The sequence below is a fragment of the Amblyomma mixtum genome, chromosome 1 (assembly GCF_055824585.1).
Source record: "Amblyomma mixtum isolate Tamu chromosome 1, ASM5582458v1, whole genome shotgun sequence".
Lineage (NCBI taxonomy): Eukaryota > Metazoa > Arthropoda > Arachnida > Ixodida > Ixodidae > Amblyomma > Amblyomma mixtum.
In genome coordinates, this window is record NC_143012.1 from 132389121 (window position 1) to 132416661 (window position 27541).

General features: G+C 47.3%; 1 protein-coding gene across 1 annotated transcript in view; it reads right to left on the bottom strand.

Moving 5' to 3' along the window:
• Positions 1-19180: 19180 nt before the first annotated feature.
• LOC149367621 (uncharacterized) overlaps positions 19181-27541 on the bottom strand; it is a 43995-nt gene continuing 35634 nt past the window's right edge. Inside the window, exon 5 of the mRNA XM_089575107.1 lies at positions 19181-19577. Coding sequence (XP_089431233.1) covers positions 19181-19577 — 397 coding nt within the window. The remainder of the gene's footprint in view (positions 19578-27541) is intronic.

The following is a 27541-nucleotide window of genomic DNA, read 5'->3' on the forward strand; positions in this document are numbered from 1 at the left end:
CCATGGGCCGCGGAGCGGCGGGCGGTTCCCTCACAAAGTATGGCTTCGAACTCTGCTTTGGCTATGCGCATGCGGTCCGGGGCAAGGCGACGGGCGCGGCAAAAAACCGGGAGGCCTGGGGTGGCCCGAATGTAGTGCACAGTGGTGGGCTGCACATCACGTGGCAACCAGCTAGGGCACGTCAAACTGGGAAATTTGGCGAGGATGGTGTTGTATGGTGAATGATTTTCAACACCGAGTACTTTCATGCTTGGCAGGTGGGTAGTCGTTCGTTGTCCTGGCGAAGAATGTCCCGTTGTCGCGTCGATGAGATGGTCGTGGCGGCAACCCGGAAGGAGGCTGCAGTGCGCCAAAAAGCCTGAGCCGATTATTGGCTCGATGGCGCCGGCGATCACAAAATTCCAATGAAGGCCTTGGCGTAGGTTTTTAAGCTGGTTGTGCAGGCGGAGAGAGCCGTAAGTCTTGACTGTGGGCCGGTTTGCTGCGCTGAGCTCGAAAGACGTAGGAGGCCGGGTACATTGAACGTGGGCTTGTGGGCAGCAGCAGATGTAGGAGCTGCTGTCCACAAGGAAGCGTTGCTTTGTAATTTGGTCGGTGACGAAGATACAACGGCCTCCAGGTTGGCAGCTCATAGCCATGTCTACGAGCTGCTGTTGGCGTTTCCCTGATGTCCAGCGGGGCAGGGTGGTCGACATTTTCGTGCTCTGTCCCCAAAGCGTCGATGGCAGTAGCACCGACCGTTTTCACCAGGCTGCTGCGGCGGGGTGGTGTTACGGTCACAGCTTTGCGGGTGGGGCATCGGCAAGTGTTCACCTAAGCGTCATTGAAGGGAGCTGAGCTGTCGATTGATATCGTCGATGCGATGCGCAAGCTCTGTGGTGTTCAGCGGTGCGGCGACAGCCTGGATGGCGGGCGACAACTGCGGCAAAGAGACCTCGATGGCGCGGTCAGCGCTCTCGGCAAGTTGGTCGAGAGGTAGTGTAAGCTGAGCCTGCAGAATTGCCTGGACGTGCAGTGGAAGTTGTTGAAGCCAAAGTGCTAGCAGTAAAGAATCCTGGACATCCATGTTGCACGCGAGAGCGCGCATGCGGCGGAGGAGCCGCGAAGGCTTGCTTTCGGCTAAGTTCTGCGGACTGTAGTTGTCGCACCTTCTGTTCTTCTGAGAGCGACAGTGGCGGATGAGTTCAGTCTTGAGGTGTTCGTAAACGTTGACCGTTGGTGGGTTGGCAAGGCTATCCCGTACCTCGTTGGCGTCGCGGGCATCGAAGTGGGCAATGACATGACCGCAGCGGGTCCGGTCCTGCGTGATGTGTGCGAGGGAGAACTGGGCCTCGACTTGGGCGAACCATACCTCGGGCGAGTCGGCCCAAAACGGCGGAAGCTTGACAGCGACACGCCCGACACCGTGCGGGGCAGCTTGCGGGGTGCCGTCTGCCGGGGTTCTGACGCCCTCGGCGGAGTCGGTGGGATGCTGCTGCATGGAAGCACCGAGTCGGCCGTGCCCTTCCTGAAGCTGTTGCTCCTGGTCGCTCATGGCGGTGCGTTATTTTCCGTTATCCGGGTCATCAGATGTGGGATGTCGTTTCTGCCGACGGACAGATCGCAAAGTATACGTGGCGACTGTTTATTCGATTAGCGGTGGCTGCGGACGAGCATATCAACGCTGTGCTCGTCTCGGTAGCGGAATGAAAAAGCCGCCCTTGCCAGCCGAGCAGCCTATTTGTGTAGCCACCGTCGGCGACGCATGCCTCCGGTGACGCAGTGATGGCGCTGTGTTTTATCGCTAACTCAGTCCAGCGTGTAGCCGTGTTACGCTCGGCCGGATGATAACAAGGCAGAGGCTGCGCGTAAATATGCGCAGAGTGTGTCGCCACAACACCGAGTCATTAGAAGATCTGAAAATGGGCGTTGTAGGCAATGTCTTTCAGAAAGAACTCAGTGTTGAGGTTAGGGCAATAGAAAAAAATCGTTTGTGAAAAAAGAATTTAGGAGACACCACAGCGGTAGTTATGAAATTATATTACTCTAAGAAAAAGACAGCGCTCCTAAATGCTGCCAGAAGCTTAAAGGCAAAAATCTGTCAGCGTAAGCAGTGACTACGTAGAAAATATTGTAGGCGTTCAAAGAAATTATGGCAGTCTGCTACTGTCGAACGGTGAAACGGACGAAAGGCTGGACGTTTGCTATCGTCCGAAGACTAATCTGTGTCGCCGCTGCGGGAAGGAGCATCCTGCACCACCGGAGGGAGAGTCGCTGACCTGCACGCCGGACTGCATCGTGTGTCATGGGGCGCACAGCACGGGAAGTCGGAACTGCAAGTTTCGCCTAGCCCGTCAGCAGCCGACGGGTCTGCAGCAGAGCAACGAGGGCAAGAGCCAAACTGGCAAGGAGGAGCGGCGTTCGAGGCCCAGGAAGCGGTCATCTAGCGGTGCTAGAGGCGATAGCAAGAGCAGGGACCGGTCAGCTTCCTTCCCACAACTGCCCGGACCAGAGCCTGGCAAAGGAGGAGGGCAAGGTTCCGGTCATGGAAGAAGCCCAAGTGCCACGAGGAAAAAGGTTAGCTGGCCCAACGCGGGCTCCCAAAATGAGACTGCTCGAGAGAAGGAGCTACAAAGGCAGGTGCTGCAGCAAGCCAAAACTATCAAAAAGATGGAAGCTAGGATAGCAGAGATGGAACGCGCACTTAAAACCGGCAGAGTAGAAAGGGTACAGACGCCGTTGGCCCAGGCCCCACAGCAAGCGGCGCAGGCGAACGCTTCTCGCGTGGACGATAACACTGTTATGGAAGTGGAGAAAGTGGAGAATCGGGGGACGGTCAAAAGGCCACCGCCGGCAGATGATGGAGCTCATGCAAAGAGAGTAGCAGAAACTTCGGCGACGGACACGCCGCAGCCAGTAGTTAAAGTCACTAGTCTTAAGAGGGATATGCTTACCCTTGCGGAGACAGTAGGAAAACTGGAAGAAAGACAGGATAGGTTGGAAGGTCGGGTCGACAGGATTGAAAATAGACTAGGCAACATTGAGGAGCGTCTTGACGCCTTCACCAATGACTTGCAGGATTTCCAGACCCAGGTAATGGACATGTTAAACAGCTAAATGCTATGCTAGAGGTTATATTGCCTCCCGTAGTCGGCCAAGAGCCGATGTTAGTGAACCTAGTGCCTCATCATGGCCCCTCGCCAGCAAATTGAGGTTTGGCAGTGGAACTGCAGGGGCTTCCGTCGCAAGCGGGGGAACCTGCATTTGCATATACAAAATCTGGATAGTAAGCCGGACATGGACATTATAGCTTTGCGGGAGGCTAGCGGCTCGGTGAAATTACCGGGATTTAAGACATTTACACCACCAGAGATTGATCGAGGGGGCGTATCGAGCGTCTTCACGGCCGTGCTAGTCCATCGCAACACCACAGTGATTCAGCATACCATAGATAGCAGCAGAGAGGACTACGTCCTGCTGGAGATTTTGCCCAAAAGAAAGGACGATAAGAGTCTATCGGTTCTTAATGTATACTCCTCTCCAAAAGATAAGGGGGTGGGCTTGCCAGACCTCCTGATAAAGACGCAACGGCTAGCGGCTAGCTCTCAACTCATCGTGGTGGGAGATTTCAATGCGCCTCATCCGGAGTGGGGCTACATCCGAGCCAGCCCGAAGGGAAATAAGCTTTGGCAGGTTGCCCTGGACCTGCGATGGACGATCTTGAACAACCCGCTAGATCATACGAGGATAGGCAACAGCGTGAGCATAGACACCTCTCCAGACCTCACATTTGTGAATGGTATCAGGGATGCAAAGTGGGTAAACACGGGACAGCCCCTGGGAAGTGATCACTATATCCTTTCCACGATATTTAGTGCTGCTAAGCACAAAGACACGGTGAAAGGAACTCGAGTGACGGACTGGGAAAGATTTCGGAAATACAGGAATGACACAGTGAACGGGGAAATCGAGGACTTAGGAGCCTGGATTGACACACTCAAGCAGTCCGTGAAGAGTGCCACAGAAGAGGTTCCGACGGAGGAGGAGGGCTTTACGGCCGACTCTAGATTGTTACACATGTGGGAAGCACATGCGAGTCTCCTTCGGAGATGGAGGAAACAAAGGCATAATGATGTCCTCCGTAAGAAGATGGCCAAGCTAGAACGAGAAATCGAAACCTACACATTGGAGTTACAGTGCAAACAGTGGGGGCAGATTTGTGACCGGGTGAATGGGCAATTAGGATGCAAAAAAACATGGCAGTTGTTGAGGCACCTTTTAGACCCGGCGGCAACCAAATCTGCGTAGAAGGGGCAAATGGCTAGGTTAGTGCATCGGTATCAAGTCACGATTGGGGAATTTATTCATGAACTCCGAAGCCGTTACATAAACAGAGAGGCGGGCGGTTGCTTGCCGGATTACTCGGGAGAGGAAAACCTTGAATTAGATGCAGACTTTACGGTGGCGGAGGTTGAGTTTACAATGGGCCAGCTTCGTACCACGTCAGCAGCGGGTCCGGACGGGGTTACTAATAAAATGCTGAGGAACCTGGATTTCAAGTCAGTGGGGGCACTCACGAATTTGATGAATAAATATTGGGCGGCCGGGGAGATTCCGCCTGAGTGGAAGCATGCTAGGATTACATTTATTCCTAAAGCAGGGAAGAAGCTCTGCCTTGAGAATCTGCGTCCCATCTCGCTGACGTCGTGCTTGGCCAAATTGATGGAGCATATAGTCCTGAGCAGGCTTCAGGGTTAATGTAGAGGACAATGAGTTGATACCTGAAACAATTATTGTCTTCAGGGCTAGTTTATCAATGCAGGACGTCATGATACAGCTCAAAAAAGACGTGGTTTATCCTGGGTACGGCACGGGCACCAAGGCTATCTGGGGGCTCGACCTCACTAAGGCCTTTGACAATGTTACCCATGAGGCAATATTGAGGGACCTATCGGACATAGGACCGGGGGGAGAACCTTCTGGTACATCAGATCGTTTCTGGAGGGTAGGACTGCGGAGATTGTAGTCGGAGAAATGAAATCGGATCCCTTCCCATTGGGGGGCAGGGGGACACCGCAAGGGTCGGTATTATCGCCCTTCCTATTTAATCTCGCCTTTATCAAGATACCACCCAGGCTACAAGGGATATCGGGACTTAAACATACATTTTATGCGGATGACATTACTCTATGGGTAACAAGAGGCAGTGACGCACAATTGGAAGAAACTCTACAGCAGGCGGTGGACATTGTGGAGGAGCTAGCAGGGGAAGCAGGACTCTCATGCTCTCAGCCCAAGTCCGAGCTTTTTGTGCTGAGGGATAAACCAAGAGGGATACATGCGAGGCACTTTATGCCGCCACCACCTTTAGAGGTGAAAGTGGGGGGAAAGTACCGGTCGCTGAGGTCCAAACGATCAGGATCCTGGGTATACATCTGCAGACTAACAGGAAGAATAGCGAGTCCTTGGAAAGGCTTAAAAATGCGGTCAATGCTACCGTGCGGCTAATCAGGAGAATTGCCAATCATAAGAGAGGTGTTAAGGAAAAGGACTTGTGTAAGCAAGTGCAGGCGTTTTGTGCGGAGTAGAATAGTGTATGCGACGCTTTATTTGAAGTTGGACGCGGCGGAAAAAGGAAAGGTGGAGGCTATGATTAGGCAGGCGTATAAAGCGGCTCTTGGGTGGCCTCACAATGCGTCTACCGATAGACTGCTGGGATTAGGGGTGCACAACACCCTAGAAGAACTACGCGAGGCGCACTTGGTGATGGAGCTCGGTAGGCTTTCAAAAACAAAAGCAGGAAGGGACATATTGAAAAGGATCGGCATTGGAGTTAACGTTCCAGCCGGTGACACGAAAATTCAGATGAGGCGGGAAATGCACAAGGGCTTGTACATAAAACCTTTGCCCAAGAACATGCATCCAATACATCACGAGGACCGCAGGAAGGCAAGAGACAAAGCTTTACATGCTAAGTACGGGAAGTACAACGGGGCACTCTATGTAGATGTCGCCGAATATAAGGACAAGGATGCATTTGCAATTGCGGTGGTGGACGGGCGGGGACGCTTGATCGCCTCTGGATCAGTCAAAACCCGCTCCCCAGAAACTGCAGAGGAAGCGGCGATAGCACTAGCTATAACTAGTAGTAATGCTGAGCTGATCTTCAGCGATTCAAAAACAGCCATCCGAAATTTGGCGAGGGGCAGAATATCTATCACAGCGGCGCGATTGCTGAATAGGGCCACGGAGCGAGGGATTACGGAGACGGAAATTGTCTGGGTACCTGCACACTCTGGGAACCCTGGGAACGAGACGGCTCACATGAATGCTCGAGGTTTCGTCAGCCGAGTAGGTGAGCCGGACTTCCCGGGAAGGTCCACGAGAGATGGGCTGGTATCCTTTCATAACATTGCTAACTATTTCAGATTTGAGCGGAGGATTTACCCACCCCCGGACAAACAATTGGTGAAGGCGCAGGAATGCATCTGGCGACGATTGCAGACTAGATGTTTCTTCAACCCATACGTGTTGAGCAAAATCTACCCGGACATTCAGCCGGAGTGCAAATGGTGTAAGGAATTGGCAACCTATGACCACATATTATGGAGCTGCAGCATAGCACCGCCACCGGCGGACATTATGCGTGATCCTTCCCTCGAGCAGTGTGAGGCCGTGTTGGCCAGCTCAGACCCGGTCGTCCAGACCAGGGCCGTGGAGTGGGCCACCCAGGTCGCCGTCAGCCATGGGTTGATGGCCATCTAACACGGAATCGTCCACGAAGGCTCCCTGACAAAAATAAAGTTTTTCCATCCATCCATTCACGATAGGCTTAAGATAGATTACCGCTTATGCGCGTGGGGCGACACTTGAAGCGAGCGCGTTCGCTTGGCCTCAAGGGAGCAGCAGGAAGAATCACCACCCAAACTGTAGCCGAGAATTGTTCTGCTTTTAACAAGAACATCGAAGTGGAATATTTGCTGCTCTCTTTTCTTCTGACAGCATCGTTCCTCCAGGCTTAGATAGGATCGAAACTCTTGTCAAGCCATCGACTCGCACTATGCAGAGCTAAATGCCACGGGCGGTGTTCTGGAGCTGTGTGCCCCATATGAGTGCCTTGCCAAATGCTTCATCTGATGATGGCCAAATTGCAGTCATGCGACGAGGAGAACTGCTCATTTGCCGCACATACACTGGCGATTCAGAAAGCGCAGGGAAGTTATTCGATTTTTCATGCTTTCACAATTGAAGGCAATTAGTTAAACAACTTGCTAGGGTACCCCCTCAATCAAAGTCACTTGGCGCACCTCTCAAATAAAGTCGGCGAATTTCAAGCGAAGTTCACAGATGGCATATCCGATCATAAAGTTATTTCCCTAGGTGTGCTCACTTGCATAAATGTTTCTGCAGAGCCTGCTACACAAGTGGAAATTAAACATTACGGCAGGGCTGATGATACGCCCACCTTGGATTACTTGAAAACTTGCTCTCATGATTTTGAGATTGTCTCCGAAAATGGATAGCTTAAGCGCATTGACGGAATCTTAAAATTATCATCAAAACTTGCGCTGATCGGTGCGTTCCGAACTTACTTAAAGAAGCAGCGCAACCCGTGGGTCACCAGAGATATCATGCACGTTAGACGCAAGTTGGAAAGATTGCGAAGAAGGAAAGCCGACTCAAACAGCGGACAAGTATTCCATCAGAGAATAAAGGCACTACTTTCGGCAGCAAAAGAATGATTTTTCATTCGAACTCTTATTGGCTTTCTTAGCAGTTCTCCGAAAAATTTACAATTATCTTGCCAAGAGAAAACAAACAGTAAAACAGGTGACAGTCGGAACTCAACTTCTAGCACAAAAATATGACATAGCGGACGGCTTCAATAAATACTATTTTAAGAGGGCTCAACAGCTAGAAGGCAACTCAGATTTGAACTTTTTCTGTCGATAGATGGCAGCACCTGAGTACCCCCAAAAAGGTGGGAAGTTCTATTCCCCCTCCAGGTGTGTAAACTACACCGCGACACGAAAGTATTCGTTCTTCCGCGTACAGAAAGTAGAGCCCAGAACTTTCTGTAGGTATGCGGCCAAGGTTCCGGGGCCCGAAGCACAAAAAAGTTAACTCCTCTCAAGCCATAGAGCACAGAAGGATGTGGGGGTCATAAAATGAACCATTTCCCAGGAACCCACCAATCTAGCGTTTCCGGTTTGGGTTCCGGGTGACTGTTTCGCCTGAGCAGACAGGTGTGGTCGGTTAAAATGGCGGAAGGGAGGCTTGCTGCATCACCAGGACATTACCCGGAAAAGGTTCCATTGTGTTGAACACCTGTGTAGTCAGCCTTAAATAAAAGAAAAGAAAGGAGCTCCTAGCACAATGCCTTATGACTGGTTTTCTTCCCATTCCCGCGTAGCCTTCCTTACATAGCTACAGAAGCATGTGCTCGATTGTAGTGACAGCCTTTAGCTTACTTTGCCTAGTTTCGTAGGAGCCTTCCCAGCGCCGAACACCCATATTCCGCTTGTCAGCACCAACAAGGCACCAAGCAAATCAGAGTTGTAGTAGTAGTAGTAGTAGGTTTATTTGGCCATATTATATACAATATGCCCTCGAGGTGAGGCTAAAGGAGGTAGACCAAGCATGCCTCCTGACAAGGCCTACACCCCGATCACACATCATGGAAACGGGGGCCGAATGGACATGAGATAAAAAAACAATGAGCAAACATGATCACAATAGAAAATAGTTAATGATAGACAATAATAAATATCAATTAACAATAAACAAAACATTTCATAATATGCACATTTAAAAAAAAAGCAGAACACAAACACACACTAAAAAAAACAACTAAGTATACAGAATTAGCTGAAATTTAACCGGGCGAGAAAAGAATCGTCAGTTTTTTCTTGAATACAGACACACTATAACTTTCTAAAGCAATCTGAATAAGAGACTGGTAGGTATTACACAATGTTATAATTTGATAATCGGTTGTTTGTTTACCATAATTTGTTCTGGGTCTTGCAGTAGACAGGGCAACGGAACGTAGATCATACGCAACGTTTCTTGAATTATAAGTGTTAGAAAAAGAGCTAAAGTCATGCTTGACTTTATAAAAAATATGAAGAGCCAAACTAAAATTGTATGAATGAAAGAAATTGCGAACATGAAATGTTTCGAAAAGATTTGTTTCAACAGATGAACTTGAACTTAATAAACGTAGAGCTCTTTTCTGGAGAGAAAGCAATTTGTATGAATCAGTTTTGTTGCATGTACCCCACACTAGGTTGCAATACACCAGGTGAGAATGAACAAGGGCAAAATATAGCTGTTTTTTAACTTGTAGTGGGAGGAGATGTCTAACACGATAAATAACATAAATAGATCTGGCCATTTTTAGTCTAATGTAGTTTATATGATCAGTCCAACCCAAATCGCTACGAAAAAACACACCAAGGAACCGGCAACTATGAACTTGCTCGATGTTAAAGTCATTAAAAAATAGTTTGATGTGATGATCTAATGGTTTGTTTTTTGGATGGAAGAGCATAAACTTTGTTTTGTTTACGTTTAATTGAAGTTGATTAACATAGAGCCAAACCGCTAACTCCTCAAGCCAGGCATTACATTGGTGTTCAATTACTTGGAGACTGGAGCCGGAAAAAAAGACATTAGTATCGTCGGCATACATCATGATATTAGGAGTTAATGGAATGTTTACAATGTCATTAATATAGAGAATAAATAAAAGTGGTCCCAAAATTGAACCCTGAGGGACACCGAATTTTATCATACCAAAACTGGATTTTACATCATGAATCTGAGTGTACTGTATCCGTGCAGTTAGATAACTTTCCAAAAGTGAATTTGCCACTCCACGGATCCCGTAAGTCTTTAATTTATGGAGCAGTATTGTATGTTGCACAGAATCGAAAGCTTTGCGCAGATCAAGAAAAATTCCAACTGAAAAAAGCTTAGTTTCTAAATTGTTAATTATAGAGTTCTTAATATCTAACAGAGCAGATTCTGTTGATTTACCGGCCTGAAAGCCATACTGTTGGGGGCAGATAAGATGTTTAGCTTGTAAGAAATTGTTTAGTCGCCTATAGAGTACACGCTCAGCTAACTTCGAAAACAAAGGCAATACCGAAATAGGACGGTAATTATTTGGGTCATTTTTGTTGCCTCCTTTGAATAAAACGGTAACTCGTGCGACTTTTAATTTGCTAGGGAATACACCAGAAAGTAGCATTCTGTTACAAATATGCGTAAGAGGGCCAGCAATAATATTTACAGCACATTTGATAGGAAAAGCAGCAACTTCGTCATCTCCAGGTGAGCAGGTGTTCCTAAAAGAATTAATGATAGAAATAACTTCATCCTCTGAAGTAGGGGACAAAAATATAGATTCAGTACTGCAAGAGGGTAAGTATGAGTCTACAGTCCGAGTTGAATGACAGCTAGCAGAGGGTCGGTATGCTCCGGCAGCTAAAAAGTGTTCATTCAGCATATTGGCAAGTGAAACTCCAGCATAATTTACCCCATTGACTTTCAGCTCAGAGGGAAGACAATTCTTCCTGTTCCCTATAATAACGTTAATACCTTGCCAAAGTAATTTAGGATTGTGTAAGATTGACGAAAACTTATTAATATAGAAAAAAGATTTAGCTTTCTTTAGATTTGAGTTTAATTTATTTCGAAACTTCTTAAACTTAACTAAATCATCCGGGCATCGTGTTTCCAAAAAACGAGAGAACATTTTGTTCTTTTCTTTAATTTGTTTCAAAAGTGCTCCTGTCATCCATTCTTTTCTAGCCTTTCTATGTTTTTTTATAGTTTGAGTTGGGAACGCAGCGTAATAGCATTCAAGCAGCTTCTGAATAAATATATGAAACTTAAAAGGACGAGAAGTTTTTTTTTTTTGCAAACCACACTTCTGCGTCCTGCGCGTCCTGTAGCTATGCATGGCGACTGAACGCAAACTTTGGCATTGCATAAGCGAATTCTTGCTTAGCTCTGTTTACATGAACCAATAACGCCAGGTTGAGTCGGGGGTCGGGCTGGGCGAAGTCAACCCAACTCGACCAACGGGTATTTACATGAACTCGATTTTAGCTAGTCGAGACCGGTTCATCAGCAGCGACACCAAGCGTCGAGCACCGCACTGCGACCGAGCAGTGGTTCCAAGATTGAGGCACACCACCGCTGCTTCGAAGGTGCGACGGCGCAAGTGAAAAACAAGTTTGCATTTATCCTCTCCCCTCCGTTTTTTCGGCCCGGCAGCGTTTACAAGCAATGAAAAACAAGTTTGCATTTATCCTCTGGGCGTGGTGTATTCAATCCCATTGTCATGCGGGAAAATCTACATAGGCCAAACCGGAGCATGCTTGAATGAGCTCCTGAGGCAAGATCGCACAACTTGGGCACTGGCACAGGCAGCAATCTAGCCTTGCATGTAAAGGACTGCAAATGTTCTCCTAGTTTCCACACTACCAGCATTATCGGGCGGGGGAAATGTAAGCGTGAGCTATTGGAGGCATTCTTGATCAGAAAGAATAAGCAGAAATGCGTCAGTGAGCCGTCTGTGATTATCACCGAAAAGGAGTGCAAGTTTTTATCATTAAAGTAGCCATGTCACCATGTGGTGCGCGAAGTGTATTGTCTGTAGGGTGTGTGCGCAGGCAGGAAATTCTTTTAAAATGAGCAATTCTTCATCGCAATAAATCAGTTGTAAGTCCAGCGTTGTGGTGTGTGCCTTTTTTGTTCTTGTCTTGCGTCTATTTTCGCTGGTTCCCTTTCATTGCAATATGAACCAACTAGCCCAGCAGTTTGCACTCCGTTTACAAGCACATCGGGGCAGGGTGGAGTTGAGTCAACCTACCCCTTGCGGCGGAGTGTACTGGCCGCGACCCCTTGACTCTTGACTCGACTCGGCGCGTTTACATGAACCCAGTAACCGGTTTTTGACCCGATAGCTCACGTGTGCTTTGGTGCGAACAATGCCTTACTGTGTGTGCTCCGGGGGGAGGGGGGGGGGGTGAGGTGCTTTTCGGTGCGGCCTTGCATCCCGCTTCCTTTTCGCACCACAAGCTCGAGAAAAAAGAAAAGCAGAAATCCATTCGATACAGCCCAAGCAAGAAAAAAAGGAAAGAAGGAAATCAAGTTCATCCTGGTTGTAAGAAAAAAGTGTGCGCACGAACACAGACAAGCAAGAAGTTGGTGGTAGAGTGTAGTAGCGACAAAATAATTTGTCGCCAGGTGGAGCCACGTCTCACTAGTAAAATTTTAGCGCGAAATTCAAATCCCCGCAGAAAATACACAACTTTCAGAGCCTGTAAAACGCAAACACTAGGTTCGATATGGTTAAGAATTGCGGCTTAACAATCATGAAATAAAAAGGGAGGAAATGTTGCGGACGAAATTTTGAAATTTGGCTTAGTTTTTTCCCGAGATGACATGAAAGTTCGACATATCTAAAGGCACCATTTTTCTGGAACTTTGAGTCTAATTGGTAAAAAAATGAAACTTAAACAATAAAATCTGTCCGCAACATTTTCTCTATTCACTCAAGAAGAAAACGCTGCCACAAACCTCATGAAAATCGAGCCATGTTTAGACACGGTACAGCTTCTGAAAGTTCCCATGTATTTCCTATGGACACTGCCAGTGGTGAACCCTCTTAAGCCGGTGTTCTCAAGAAACACGAGCCGAAATGACGCACGCAATGAAGCATTGCCTAGTGAAAGTTCTAACGATGTTATCAGTTTTACTAAGAGCAGCGCGTTTCCGCCACTGTTACAATTACAGCAGAAAACAAGTTATGGTCCCAGATTGAATGCCCACATACTTTTTGAACAGGAATGCTCAATGGATGCCCTTTTATTTGGCAACTATACTCGAAATAGTAGTGTTATTAACTCAATCTCTACTGCAAGAGTACTGGCGGTCTTAAAATAGCTGTAGTACAATGAGCTGAGTATTACGATCACAACACGAGACACGAATGGACGAAGCGCAACGCCTGTTTTTAAAAGTGGCAATCGTACATGCATGACCTGTGCCACTTACTTCAGTCTGCTGCAGGGTTGTGGGACATGTCACTGCGAAACAAACGGACTACTTCTCAGTGACAAAACGACGAGGGCTTTCAACAGTGACGCAGCCAGTCGAAACTATAGATGATCGCTACAAAAACGACATCGTTAGTTTAGATTTTATGCAACCCTTCGACACGGTTCTTCATCGTACATTACTATTGATATTGAAAAGGGCTGGTATGGCAAGAGATATTTTTAAATAGATTGAAGAATATTGGACTAATCGCAAACAGTGGGTCGTGTTCACGACTGCGAGTCTCCGCATTGCAGTTCCGTGGCAATGCAGTTCCGCATTGTCACATGTGACTCTGTGCTGGGAGCACTGCTGTTTCCATTTTATATCATTTATTTCAAAATACTGCAGGCCTATATGGCCCAAGCAGGAGGGGCATACAACATAACGATCATTCACGAAGAAACTAAGTTAAAACACAGAGCATCATTCCGTGGAAACAAAGGGAACAAAAAAAACAGCATTAAGAATGCAAAATGAGACAACTTAACCAAGGAAATGTTCTCCCAGTGCATTGCTAAAATCACTATTTTTAAAAAGGGATTCTGGGAGCAAAATGGTAAAATAAAACATACACTCGCTAAAGATGGTTTTTAAAACATGACGTTTCGGGACCCCTAGGGGTCCCTTGTTCACAATGAAAGATGGACGGAATGGGCCACTTCTTATATGCGCACTTGACAGCGCAGTGAGTGGGCGTACTTATCCGGGAGATTACCCTTCGTCCTGTTAATGACATGATCCGTGGTCTGTATATAAAAAGATTCTAAAAGCAGTCGTAACGATGAGGGTTTCATGGTATCTAAGATTGTGGCATTGTCCCAGTCAATGGTGTGGTTCATTTCTTGAGCATGCTCTACCAGCGGGTCGGATGAGGTGCGAGATTTGTTGACGTCGTTCTTGTGTTCTCTTAACCTTCTTTTTAAATCGCCTGATTCGCCAATGTATGATGCATCCCAGTTTTTGCAGGAGATTTTGTACACCATTCCGGGGAAACGTGGGCGCTCCAGACGGTCTTTTACGTGACAGAGCTGTTGTTTCAGCTTATTGGGCGGCGTATTTTGAAAATATCCGTGCCAGAGCCTAACTTGTACCCCGGGCGTAAGGAACGTTCGCGCGCTTCTGTTGTCCGATGAGTCTGGGCTCGGCAGGTTGCAGAGAGCGACGTTGTTCGTTGTGCAGCAGTTGTCGAGGATAGCCATTCTTCTCGATGTCGACGCGGACTTTTTTTTGCTCGGAACAGCGCAGACAGGGACTGGAGCAAAGACGAGCTGCATGGTTGTATAGGTGGGCGGATTGAAAATCCGGGGGTGGGCGGATTGAAAATCCAAGTACTTCCCAGTGTGTGTGGGTTTCCGAAAAACAGTAGTGGCAAGGCCATCGGGAGTGCGCAGAACAAGAACGTCAAGGAAAGCAATCCTTTCGGAAACTTCGTCATCCATTTTGAACTGGATTTTCGTTTGAAAAGAATTTAGGTGGTCCAGAAACGGTTTGGCGTCCTTACGGGAAATTACACAGAAACAATCGTCCACATACCGCCAGAAGAGCTTCGGACGAGTATGGAACGATTGCAGGGCCGAATTTTCAATATATTCCACAGCGAGGTTGGCGCAGGTTACGGATACCGACGCACCCATAGCCGTGCCAAAGATTTGCCTGTAGAACTCGTTGTTGAAAGTGAAATATGTGTTCTGCAAACATAATTTCAGGAGACGGCACAGATCAGCTGTTTCAAAAGGCGTTAGGAATGGCAGTGATGTGTCTTCTTCCGGTACCCTCTCGCAGCATTCGACAGCGAACTGAACAGGGACGCATGTGAACATGGATTTCACATCAAAAGAGACCGAGATGTCATCGTTGTCAACCGCCACAACCTTTAGCTTAGTAACAAAATCAGCCAAATCTTTCACCTATGTCGGTGTTCGTCCAACGAGGGGCCTAAGGACATGATGCAGATACTTGGATAGGTTATGCAATGGCGAACGCGTGAAATCAACAACAGGCCTGAGAGGCACGTCCGGTTTATGAATCTTCGGTAAGCCGTAGATAGCTGGTGCTGGGAGCAAGTTCCAACTGGAGCTGGTTCCGGGGAAGAAGCTCTACTAAAGTGAATTTCTTCGTGCAAAAGTCTGCAGTGTGTGTTTCTTAATGTGTCGTGTTCGTCTGGTGGTAGAAGGTTGAACATAATTAGGCAATGGAATGTTCATCTCGCATGAAAGAATCTTATGGAGGAACAAATTCGGTTTATTTTGCAGCGGTCTGAAAAAAGTGGAATATTACTTTCTGTCATTAGCTTTGTAGGAGAATCAAATCTACTGTATTTGTAGCAGCTGCTGTTGGACCTACTGTAAAGATAAACCCCTTTGCAGATGATTGTCTCATTTGGGCACCTACCACCTATGTGCAGAAAATCAGATTAACCAAAACTTTCAGGCTTTTGCGCTTTGGTGCGATAACTGGGAAATTCAAATGAATTTTGAGAAAAAAACAGCGCATGAACCGGGACACAAGAAAAGAAGACGACGGGACAGGCGCTGACTAGCAACTGAAGGTTTATTGCACGTAACACGAAAAAATATACTCTACAAACAACCAGGAGCACGCATGATCGACGCCAACAACACTGATTAGATGTTACAATCAGCCATGATCTTCAAGAAACGATCTCTCACAGTCATGAACGAGGACGAATGGAGTGCTTACGCATGTGTCGTGGTTTTTCTGAATATGAAATGCTTCGCAAAATTCCCTAGTTAATCTATCTTTGTTATTGTATAAGACCTAGCTATAAAACAAAGAGAGATTCACTAGGGAAATTTGCGAAGCATTTCATAGTCAGAAAAACCACGACACATGCGTAAGCACTCCATCCGTCCTCGTTCATGAATGTGAGATATCGTTTCTTGAAGGTCATGGCTGATTGTAACATCTAATCTGTGTTGTTGGCGTCGATCATGCGTGCTCCTGGTTGTTTGTAGAGTACATTTTTTCGTGTTACGTGCAATAAACCTTCAGTTGCTAGTCAGCGCCTGTCCCGTCGTTTTCTTTTCTTGTGTCCCTGTTCCTGCGCTGTTTTTTTCTCAAGATGTACCAACTCGCTCAACTCGCCGTTTTACACAAATGAATTTTAAATACACCACTATTTACTGAGATAGCTAATAAAGAGAACGCAATTTCTCCACAATCGTTTGTACTTCTTGTGCTTATTTTTTTTTTCATTTCCTTTGTTTCTGCATTTTAATGCATGTTTTCTGCGATGTGATGAATCTGTTACTACCTTGACCTGTCATGACTTACAAGGGAATCTGTAGCTATGCGCAATAGTCATTCTGTTGTCGACGGCATTCTGTACATGCGCTGTTTCTGCTGCTTTATAAAAATGTAGGGGTCTGCCCCTCATTCAAGACAGCCATAGGCTTTTTGGGTACACTCCTAACGTCCTCAATGTTAAAATAAAGGCATTCATATTTTTTAAAAGCACACCGCTGAGTTCCACAAATTAGTCACTTTCAAGTATCTTTGGGCGTCAATCCCTTACAATCTAGGTAGGCACAGTCATGCTGAAAACGTGCGTGTGGTGGCACGTACGAAGCTGTGTTTCATAAAAGAAAAGGTGAGGAGGGCAACGAAAGATGCCAAACTGACTTACAGATATCTCATACGGCCGCCCCAGTAAAACAGAAACAAACATTGAAAGCTATTGTATTTCCAACTGGTTCCAAATGGAATGGTGTTCCAATTGGATACTCCAAATTGACTACCCCATGGGCACAATTGGGTTTCAAATTGGAGAGCCCAATTTGTCTTACGATTCTCATCCAATTGGTCTGACCAACTGCACCCAATGTCTACCCATATGAATGTTTGCACAGTTGACATACAAGGCAGAACTAATATGGTTCTTATAATAGTAACAATCAGCAGCTTAACCTACTAAACTGTATTCATCATCAGCACCACCACTGCCGTCGAAATTAAATTACTGCACTCAGTGGGCAAGCACCATGCACCATTCGTCCTAGCTTGGGAATCTCATAAATGGGGTTCCTCAATAAAGTATGCTGGAGTATACAAGTTGGGGTATAAAGTATATAAGTGTAAATGGGGTATATAAGTTGGAGCAGAAGTGTGTTCTCTGGACGTATATAAAGAGCTAATATGCGTTATGTCTGGTTGTGTAGTTTTCCTTGTGTGTGATGTATGCATCTCTGTTGTAACTGATTTCTATAAAAACCTTGTGAATTTCAGATCTGTATTAAAGTGTGGGTTGGCTCCAGGAAGAATGTCTGCCTGTAGTTCTCACAACTCAGTTTGACTTTAGCACATTAATAATATTGTGATGCCTATTCTAAGTGGTCGCCATCGCTGACTACAAAGAAGACGAGGAGAACGAGGTGAATGCGTCGCAGGAGGATGGCCAACAGTGCACGGCGCTCATGCGTGGAACGCGACTTCTCGATCATGCGGAGTAGCTGCAACTCGTCGCAAAGCTCTGGTGCTGCTGTGCCCAAGGCGTCGGGAACCAAAGCAACAGATACCGGCGTGCCGTGACGACATGACGCAAGCTTCAGGCCTTCAGGCAGAACTAGAGATTCTGTCGAACTATTCATTGTCCACAGTTCAGTGCTTCCATTGGTGACGGAAACCATGTCACGAGGAACTAAGACGTTCTTCTTCATGCAGTTCAAGTTGTTCGGCACAACAGTCGCATCAAACACGTCGAGAGTGGTATCGGGGAAGCGAAACGCATACACCCGAAGAAGGAGGCACGACAGTATCTCGGGTAACCCAGAAGACAATCTCTCCACTGCGCGAGCCTTCCATAAGGCCAGTGGTGGAAAATTTGCCGACCCTGAGTTCACCGGCATGACAGTCGACGTTAGTGCCACACATCTGCATAAAGTCGAGGCTAAGAATAACGTGCGTCGACCGGGCGAGCACCGCCATTTCCGTGCTGAACACTTCACAACTCAAGGAAACCTTAACACTACACACTCCGACTGCTAGCAACGGTTCGCCACTCACACCACAAAACTGGACATTTTTGTCCCTTCGAAACAAAACTTTACATCCGAGGAGAGACTTCAACGCAACACTCATAACCTAAACAGTAGCACCGGTATCAACTATAGCCATCACAGGTACACCATCCACTAGCACATGCACTTTGTCCCGTAACATAACTACAGGCAGGGGTATCACTTCCGGCGGCAGACTTCCAGCGACCTGAACCCTATCAGTCACGCCGAATAGTTTTGCGCCGGAGGCGAGGAGGAGCGGCGTCGGGGCGATGGAGATCGACGAGTGCGGACAGCTAGAGGCGGTGTCACACTTCTATCCGTAGCCGGCGAACGATTCTGCATTTGTGCAGGCCATGGGTTGCAGGAAGCAGGCGGGTAGGATGGGTACCGAGAAGGAACGGGTTGGTAATCCGGCCGCGGAGGATGGGTAGAGGAGCCGTAACGGGATGGTTTTGGGAGATGTTTGGGACAAAATTGGGAGATCTGACCGGGTTGACCGCCACGGTAACATACAAGAGAGGGACCGGGAGCAGGCTGCTCGGCAAGTAATCATGCGAAGGACTGGGCCGAAAGTTTTCGTCGTATGTTCCTGGCGTAGGCTGGTAAAAGCGGGACCTGTGCTCCGGGCGCGATCGCGAAATATTGCTCGGCCGTAGCGCTTGGGGTACGCGGTGCTCCTCAAAGTCTGCTGCGTTAACGGCGGCTGTCGGAGTAGGGGGCGTGAGATATAGAGGAGGGAGCTTTGAGGAATTCCGAATGAGTTCCAGCGACCTCGTCAACTCTTCGCGAACAATATGGCGGATTGTGGAAGCCAGATCACACGACTGTGTTGTGTCTACAGCTGCAACCGCCGTCGCCCCAGCCAAATGTCCAAATTTCGGTGTAATGCGACGCATCTTGAATGTCTTCAAAGTGCGGCAGTCCTGGATGACGTCAGACACGATCTCGAGATTTTCTTTTCCGATAAGAAAATTGTAGACGTCTTCGGCAAATCTTTTAAGTAAATGGCCAACTTTGTCTTCCTCTGTCATGGCAGGAGAGACGACCTTGCATAGCTTCACGATTTCCTAGAAGTACTTCGTACGGGTCTCTCCGGGAAGCTGAACCCTTTGTGCAGACACTTGTTCCGCACGCTTATTCGCGACTGAGTCACCGAAGCAGTTCTTGATCTCCTCTAGAAAGCGGTCCCATGTCGTAAAAGAATCATCGTGGTTGTCATACCACGTTAGGGCCGTGTCGCTTAGGAAAAACACAACGTTGGCAAGCCGGGCGGGAGAGTTCCACTTGTTGTAGCGATTCACCCGTAGGTAATGGGTGAGCCATTCATCGAGGTCGTCGCTGGATGAGCCCGCGAACGACCCTGGCTCCTGGAAATGCTCCCACGAAGTGCTGAGCACAGACCTCGGAGCGTCGCCGTCCAGGGACATCATGGGCACAGAAGGTTGCAGACCAACAATGCGACGACTGCGGCGAATGTAAAGCTGGGAATCGGTCTTCGGAGGAGCCTGTATACGCGGCACCTTCCTCCAAGCTGTTACGACCAGGGGGTGTATTCAGACCACGGCGGGCGACCGAGAACCAGCTGGGTCCACTTGCCGAGCACGAGACACATGCACGCCCGTGTGACGCCCATGAAGATGGTTTGGTTTGGTTTATGGGGTTTAACGCCCCAAAGCGACTGAGGCTATGAGAGACGCCGTAGTGGAGGGCTCCGGAAATTCCGACCACCTGGGGTTCTTTAACGTGCACTGACATCGCACAGTACATGGGCCTCTAGAATTTCTCCTCCAAAGAAATTCTAGCCGCCGCGGCCGGGATCGAACCCGCGTCTTTCGGGCCAGTAGCCGAGCACCATAACCGCTCAGCCACCGCGGCGGCATGAAGAGGCGATGCCTAATGTATTTGGTCGGTATCGCTGACTACGCAGAAGATGAGGAGAACGAGGTGGATGTGTCTGGTGCTCGGCAAGTTGACCCAGCTAGTTCTCGGTCGCCCGTCGTGGTCTTTATACACTCCCTGGTCGTAACAATATGTTAAGATGTAGAAATATTTCTCACGCGGTGTATTTTGCACAGCTGTATTATGATTAATAAGAACGGTGAACTGGGCTAGTTGGTAGGAATTCATACTGAAAAACTGCGCAAAAAACGAAGACACAGAACGAGAAGGCACAACACGGGCGCAGACTATCAACTGAATTTTTATTCACATGAAGAGGCCTATATAAGTACCTTCTGCCCACAGTGAGACAAGCACAAAAACACAACAACCGCGAAAATCAACCGCGAAAAAGAACTTCAAGGAAGTAGCTGTAAAGCCCGCTGCCATCAAAGAGCAAGCCGTGGCGCTGCTGCAAGGAAGCAACCTTGAAGGACTGGCTACGGCCGTCAAGGATGGCAAAGGTACAGTTCTGGACTTATTCTTTACGGCAAAGACTCATAATGCGGGCGTGCCTTTCAAGGCAATCATTTCTGAGCGGGATACATGGCAGCATGTTGTGTCGGGGTTTCTACAGAGGCACTTGAGATCGCTCAATCTTTTGGACCCCTTCTTGGTGAACAACTCTGAAAATGTGGTTGAGTTCCTGTCAGCGCTGGACAGAAAAAAGTGCTGCGCCTTCAGAATTGATGTGGAAGACTTGTTTTATTCGCTGCCCCAGCCTCAGCTGATGAAGAGAGTGAAAGAGTGCATTGTCAGAGACAATGACGAGTTGGTGTTTATGGCGGAATGCGGTGTTTCAACAGAGAGTTTCCATGAACTGCTTTCTTTTTACTTAGAATCGACCTTTTTGGGTGGGGCGGTAAGGTGTACGTCCAGAAGTCGGGTGTTTGCATCGCCTCCCGGGTTGCACCTGTATTGAGCGATATTTATCTGAGCAGGATGGATCAGGAACTGGCGGAGGATCTTGGTGATCAAGCGCTAAGAGTTTTCCGCTATGTCGATGATTTTTTGATCATTTTGAAGTCAAACTCTCCCAGGGCGGTTGCGGACGTCGTAAAAATGTTCAAAGATGCTGGTAGCGGCCTCAAATTCACTTTCGAGATGCCCAGCTCGGATACCCTCCAGTTTCTAGACCTCAGTATCGAGTACCTGGATAATGGTGTGTGTTGGGAATATCACCCTAGAACGAAGAAGCCACTGTTGAACTTTAGCTCGGGGCATTCCAAAATAGTCAAGGCTGGTATAGCCACGTCCTGCTTAAAAGCGTCCCTTGCGAAATCTTGTAACCACAAAGTTGAGGCTAGCTTCCTGGCACAGGTGGAGAGGCTGAAGGAAGCCGGGTTTCCGGAGCAGTTGTTTGGCTCAGATCTCCGAAAGGATCCTGGCCAAGAAGGGGAGTAGTGGTTCCAATAACAAGCAGGACGAGGGACGGAGACGTGTGGTGGGAATTCCGTACGTCCATGGAATTTCACACCGGCTCAAGAAAGTGGGGGCGAGGTACGGAATGGACGTGATTTTCACGGCCAATAATAAGCTTGCGCGGATTTGTAGTGCTGTGCGTAAAAAGCTAGAGTCTGAGGGCAGTCGTGCTGGAACTGGTTGTTCGGTAGCGCACAGGAAGGAAACTAGGTTCACAGAGTGTAACACTGGAGTTGTTTACGAAGTTCTGCTCTCATGCGGAAAGAAGTACATCGGCCAGACGGGTCGTTGTGTAAACGAGCGGATGGCGGAGCATCGCAGGTCGTTGAAGGGCGCGGCTTCCTCCAATCTCGCCGTGCATTGCAAGGGTTGCGAAAAATGCTACCCTCATTTGAACAGGACCAGCGTCTTGTTCAAACATAGCGATCAGGTATGCATGGAGATGGTGGAGGCTTACCTAATCAATAAAGACTCAGATTCATGTGTGGCAGCACCATCTGTGGCCTTGCTTGATAGGGAGATAACCTTTTTGGCCAGTTTTCTTAAGGCGAGCAGGCGATACGGGTCTTTCGCGTGATATCAGCCTGACCATTAAGGTTGTCGTGGTTTTGTTTGTGCGCAGTTTTTTTTGGAAGTGTAATTGACAGTTGCATCACGGTGCACGTGAAGGGATAGTGGATGATTGTGTTTTGGGTTGATTTTCGCGGTTGTTGTGTTTTTGTGCTTGTCTCACTGTGGGCAGAAGGTACTTATATAGGCCTCTTCATGTGAATAAAAATTCAGTTGATAGTCTGCGCTCGTGTTGTGCCTTCTCGTTCTGTGTCTTCGTTTTTTGCGCAGTTTTTCGGTCTTTATTGTGAGTTATATTTTGTAAATATTTCTCGATGCAATAACTGCTTAGGCCAATGGGTCCATTCGGTTGGTCCAGTTGGGTCCAAATGGTCGGGTGGCTAAAACACAACTAGAAGGTCTAGTTGTTTTTAATGGTTATTTTCTTGACTGCGTTCCCTAGAATATGCGTTAGTGTGGGCTCCTCATCAGAAAACTCTTTCAGCTGAAATAAAGAAAGGTTGAAAAGATGTGCGGCCCGACTTATTTGTTCAATATATAGATAAACAGGTTCAATAAGTGAGATGGTCTAAACCATGCTTTAACCGGATGTTGTGCGCACTAGAATTCAAGAAAATCAGCTAATAAAAGCTGTCAAACGCCTTGGCAAACCAACACCAGCGCAAGAAAACGAAACTGCCGAAAAATGGTTTTGCAGTGCCATTAGTAAAGCCAAGTTTAATTATTACTCCCACGACCTTCAATCGCTTATGAAGCAAAACCCCCAGAATTTTGGAAAAATGTAACGTCCATTCACACTTCGACTCCGATCTCCTTGTTCAATGACACTGGAGTTCCAATTAATCAATATCGTTACGAAGAAGACGAAGCTGGCAGTGGCGCGGGACGGAGCGCTCGCGCTAGGCCAGCAGCCATTAAATATCATCTCTTGTCCATTGTTCATCACGCCTCATTCGTCGGCTGGCTGTCACGTAACATTTGGTGGAGGTGCGGGGTTCCTTCATCGCCATACGGGTCCCGGAACTTCGGCGTTCTGCGCCTGCCGTGGACGTCGGCCGTGAGTACCTGGTCCGCCCCGCACGGCCGTACCCCAGCCCTCGCCGCTCACCCCAGCCGCTCGCCGCTCGCCCCAGCGCTGTCCCCCGCCCGGACCGCAAGACACGATGAACTGATGACGTTGCCGCGACTAGAATGACCCGACCGACACAAGGCCTTGCCCGCACGTGAAGACACCGCCTCCCTGCCTCTGCCGTTCGGATGCTTCGTGGATGCTTCCTTGCCCCTGCCGTTCGGATGCTTCTTTTCTGCCCTGGAAGCTCATCACCGTATCGCGCATCCCTTCACCGTTGTCTTCTTCTATTTACGATCCTGACGATCGCTCGGTGGCCGCCCCGGGTAAAGTTACGAAGAAGACGAAGCGGGCAGTGGCGCGGGGCGGAGCGCTCGCTCTGGCCAGCGGCCATTGAAAATAATCTCTTGTCCATCGTTCATCACGCCTCATTCTTCGGCTGCCCGCCACGTAAAAATATGAATACCCGCTTACATTCAATAAGTATTTTACTTCGGTCTTCACCCAGGACGACCATTCCAGTAATCCACCATTACCAGATGAAGTTCACCAATACGTACACCAGTAGAAATAAGTGCCACCGGTATTGCAGCAATAATTAACAGTATCAAGATATCAACTTCGGCAGGTGTACATTTCATTTCATTTCATTTATTTGTCCCTTAAAGGCCGGAAGGCATTACATAAGGGGGGGGGGGGCGTACATACAGGTTGGATGGTAGTAGCAGAGAACAAAAAAAAGAAAGGGGGAAAAATACACGGGTACAAAAAGAGTACAATAATATACAAACTAAAAGCAAGAAATAAACATACAAAAAGAAAACAAGGAACAGTTGGCACTTCGGTGTCGCAGTATGAATATGTTTATGAGAAGTGATTAGCCAGTTTCTCGCGGAAAAGGCGGCGATCGGAGCATGTTATTATGTGGTCGGGAAGGCCATTCCAGAGCACTATGGCGTCGGGAAAAACGAACTGCTCATTGCGGAGGTGCGGGTTTTAATGCGTGCGATTGGGTTACTGTGGTTTAGGCGGGATGACGTACGTGGGGGTGGCTGCAGCAACAAATGTCTTGGTGAGCGATAAAAGAAAGAGTGAAAGAGGCATAGACGGGAAATAACACGGCGAGTTGCTAGTGTTTGAAGGCCGAGGGATCGTTTTAGTAATGTTACGCTGGTATTTCTTGAGTACTGCGATGTAATGAAACGGGCGGCGCGATTTTGAATGGCTTCAAGGTCTGAGATGAGATACGATTGTGATGGATGCCAGACAGATGACGCGTACTGCAATTTTGGACGTACGAATGTTATGTATGCCAACTTTTTTACTTCAGGTGATGCAGATTTTAGATTGCGCCGGAGAAAACCAAGTGTGCCTGATGCTTTGGAACAGATGGTCTGAATGTGTGTTGTCCATGACAGCGATGATGTGATGTGTACTCCTAGGTATTTATAAGATGATGTTCTGGTGACGGCGACCGATTTTATGCTGTAAGTGCTATCAATAACTGTGTTTTTGCGGGAGAATGATATGGATTGGCATTTATTTAGAAAATCAAAAAAAACACTCTTATACGCTCGAGCACTATTCTCTATGATAAGTTTTCTCAGCGAGCGTCAACCGGAGATATTGTACAGGACTGGAAAATTGGCGATATGATCCCCAGGCTCAAATCAGGCAACAAAACAAACGCACGTAACTACCGCCCAATATGACTGACATCTGTCCCATGCAAGATCCTCGAACAGATCATCGTATCAGGCGTTGCGCGGTACCCCGATAGTAACCACTTCTTTTTTACTAACCAGTGCGGGTTCAGGAAAGGCTTCTCATGTGAAACTTAGCTATTGGAATTTACAACGAACTGCTTCTTTGATGGACGGGAACTATCAAACAAAGTGCATATTCTTAGACTTCTCTAAAGCACTTGACAGCGTCGCGCATTCATCTTTAATAGCGAAGACCACCTGCCTTAACCTAGGCAGATTATCGGCCTCATGAATAACAAATTTCTTGTCATTCACAAAGCAGTTCACAGTGGTTAACGGTCACCAATCTCCACTCAGGGACGTCTCGTCTACCTCAATGTAGCGTGCTGGGCCCATTGCTCTTCCTCATTTACATAAACGACCTGCCGTCAAACATTAAGTCAACTTGCTGGCAGATGGCTGCATCGCTTGCCGCAATCTTGGCCTTTCTCCCGATCACGTAGAAACTCAAAAAGACCTTGATCGCATAACCGCTAGGTGCACACGATAGCAAATGCCATTTAACAGGTGAAAAATGCAAGTTAATGGCATTCAGCCGCAAAAAAATCTAACTCTGCTTTTAGTTGCTTCCCGACTAATACTTGAATGTCCTGCGCGTGTTCACACAAATACCTCGGCGTACATTTCTCGAGCAACCTCTATTGGTCTCCTCGTGCGTAGAAAGTGACAGCTACAGCATCAGGCATATTAGGGTAAATAAAACGTAAGCTCACCTATCAAACATCTTTTAACAGCGTACGTTTTTGGTCTAGTCGGTCAACCGTGGTAAATAAAAGCGGGTACTGCGCACAAAGAGACACGGACAAGAAGGCCACACAACACGCCCAGAACTGCACTGCGCTTGTTGAGTCACCTTCTTGTACGTGTCTTTTTGTGCGCAGTACCCGCTTTTATTTATGAAACATTTGTCCGTCCACAATAGAATACGCATCTGTCATCTGGTCACTCATCAAGATTATTTAATTAATTCTCTTGAATCGGCACAGAATCGTGCTGCACGTTTCATTTCCAGAAGCTACAAGCGACATTCAAGGATAACAAATATCAAATCATCGATCTCTCTCTTCATTGCAACCACGGAGACTAATCGCCCTAATCTGCCTAATTCACAGTGCAGCCTGCAGTATCTACAATTCACCGCTGCCTGTCATAAAAACCAAACCGCAAATAGCGTCGTTTAAACAACCCTTTAAGCTTTCAACGCATTTCTGATAGAACCACTACATTTATTTCATCTGCCATACTGCAAGCTATCATTCCCTGGAACTGTATTCCGGAACATGCTGTGAATATTGGCGATCCAGCTCCTTTTAGGGCAAAAATAATGGCCATTTTTTTCACACTACTACTGGTTTTAAGGTGTTGCTACTTTTCAGTGACTAGTACTAGCAGTCAACCAGTTTTGTATAAACGTGTTATTCATGCTCCTAATTCCCCCTCACAAATTACTGTGTTCTTCGAGCATGTGAGACAATATGAATAAATAAATAAGAAGGTAAACTCCTGTGGTTTACAGTTAATAGAAACGAGTAGTTACTAGAAACGAGTAGTTACTAGTTACTAGTTACCTGCCTAGTAATATATCCTCTAACATCCGCCTTTTCGCAGACGACTGCGTACTTTATCGCCCCATCCACACCACCTCTGACTCTAGAATTTTACAGGATGACCTTAAACGAATTGAAACTTGGTGCGACAAATGGTTAATGTGCCTAAACACTAAGAAAACGTCTTTGCTTTCCTTTCACCGTCGGAAAAACTATCAGGCATCAAGTTACACCATTTGTGGCTCGGTAATCTCATCTGTGCACTCTTACAAATACATTGGCGTCACCCTTTCAGATACACTAACCTGGTCAGAGCATATAATGAACATTACTAACGAAGCCAATCGCACTCTTGGTTGCCTCCGTCGAAACTTGCGCCTAGCCTCTGCATCCGTGAAAACACTTACTTATCTTACATTTATCAGACCTAAAATAGAATGCGCATGCTCAGTCTGGGATCCCCATCAAGCTAATCTTTCTAACACCCTCGAAGCTCTACAAAATCGCGCTGCAAGGTTTATTTTTTCAGACTACTCCTATCATTCCAGTGTCACTGCAATCAAATCACGGGCTAATCTTACTAATCTTGAAAAGCGACGCTGCATCTTCAGGCTGTGCCTTTTTCACAAATTCTACCATACGCCACTCAATGTTTCAGCAATCTTACCACTTCATCGACAGTCAAGCCGCACCAGCCATCCTAAAGCCGTCTATCCGCCCCCAGCACAGACCACAGCCCATCTTCGTTCTTTTTTGTTCAGACCGCTGGGGACTGGAACAAACTGCCTGTCCGCGCTGTGCGCCACGCCGACCCACATTCCTTCAAGACTGCCATTGAACCACTCTTCACTTGAACATTATGCCCATCCCTCATGTAATACCCCACACCAAGGGGCATTTGAGGTACTAATAATAAAAATAAAAAAAAAATAAAATCGTAATTTAGAAACATTATACCGAATAATTCTTGCTGAAATTACGGTTAATAAGGATATATATTTGCAACCTCCAGGTCGACTGAGCCCCTGCCTGAAGCACCATAAAGCCGTCCGACCTTACATGACCAGAACTATCCTCTTCCGTTGCTCATTTTTTAATGCTATGGAAGCGAGAAGG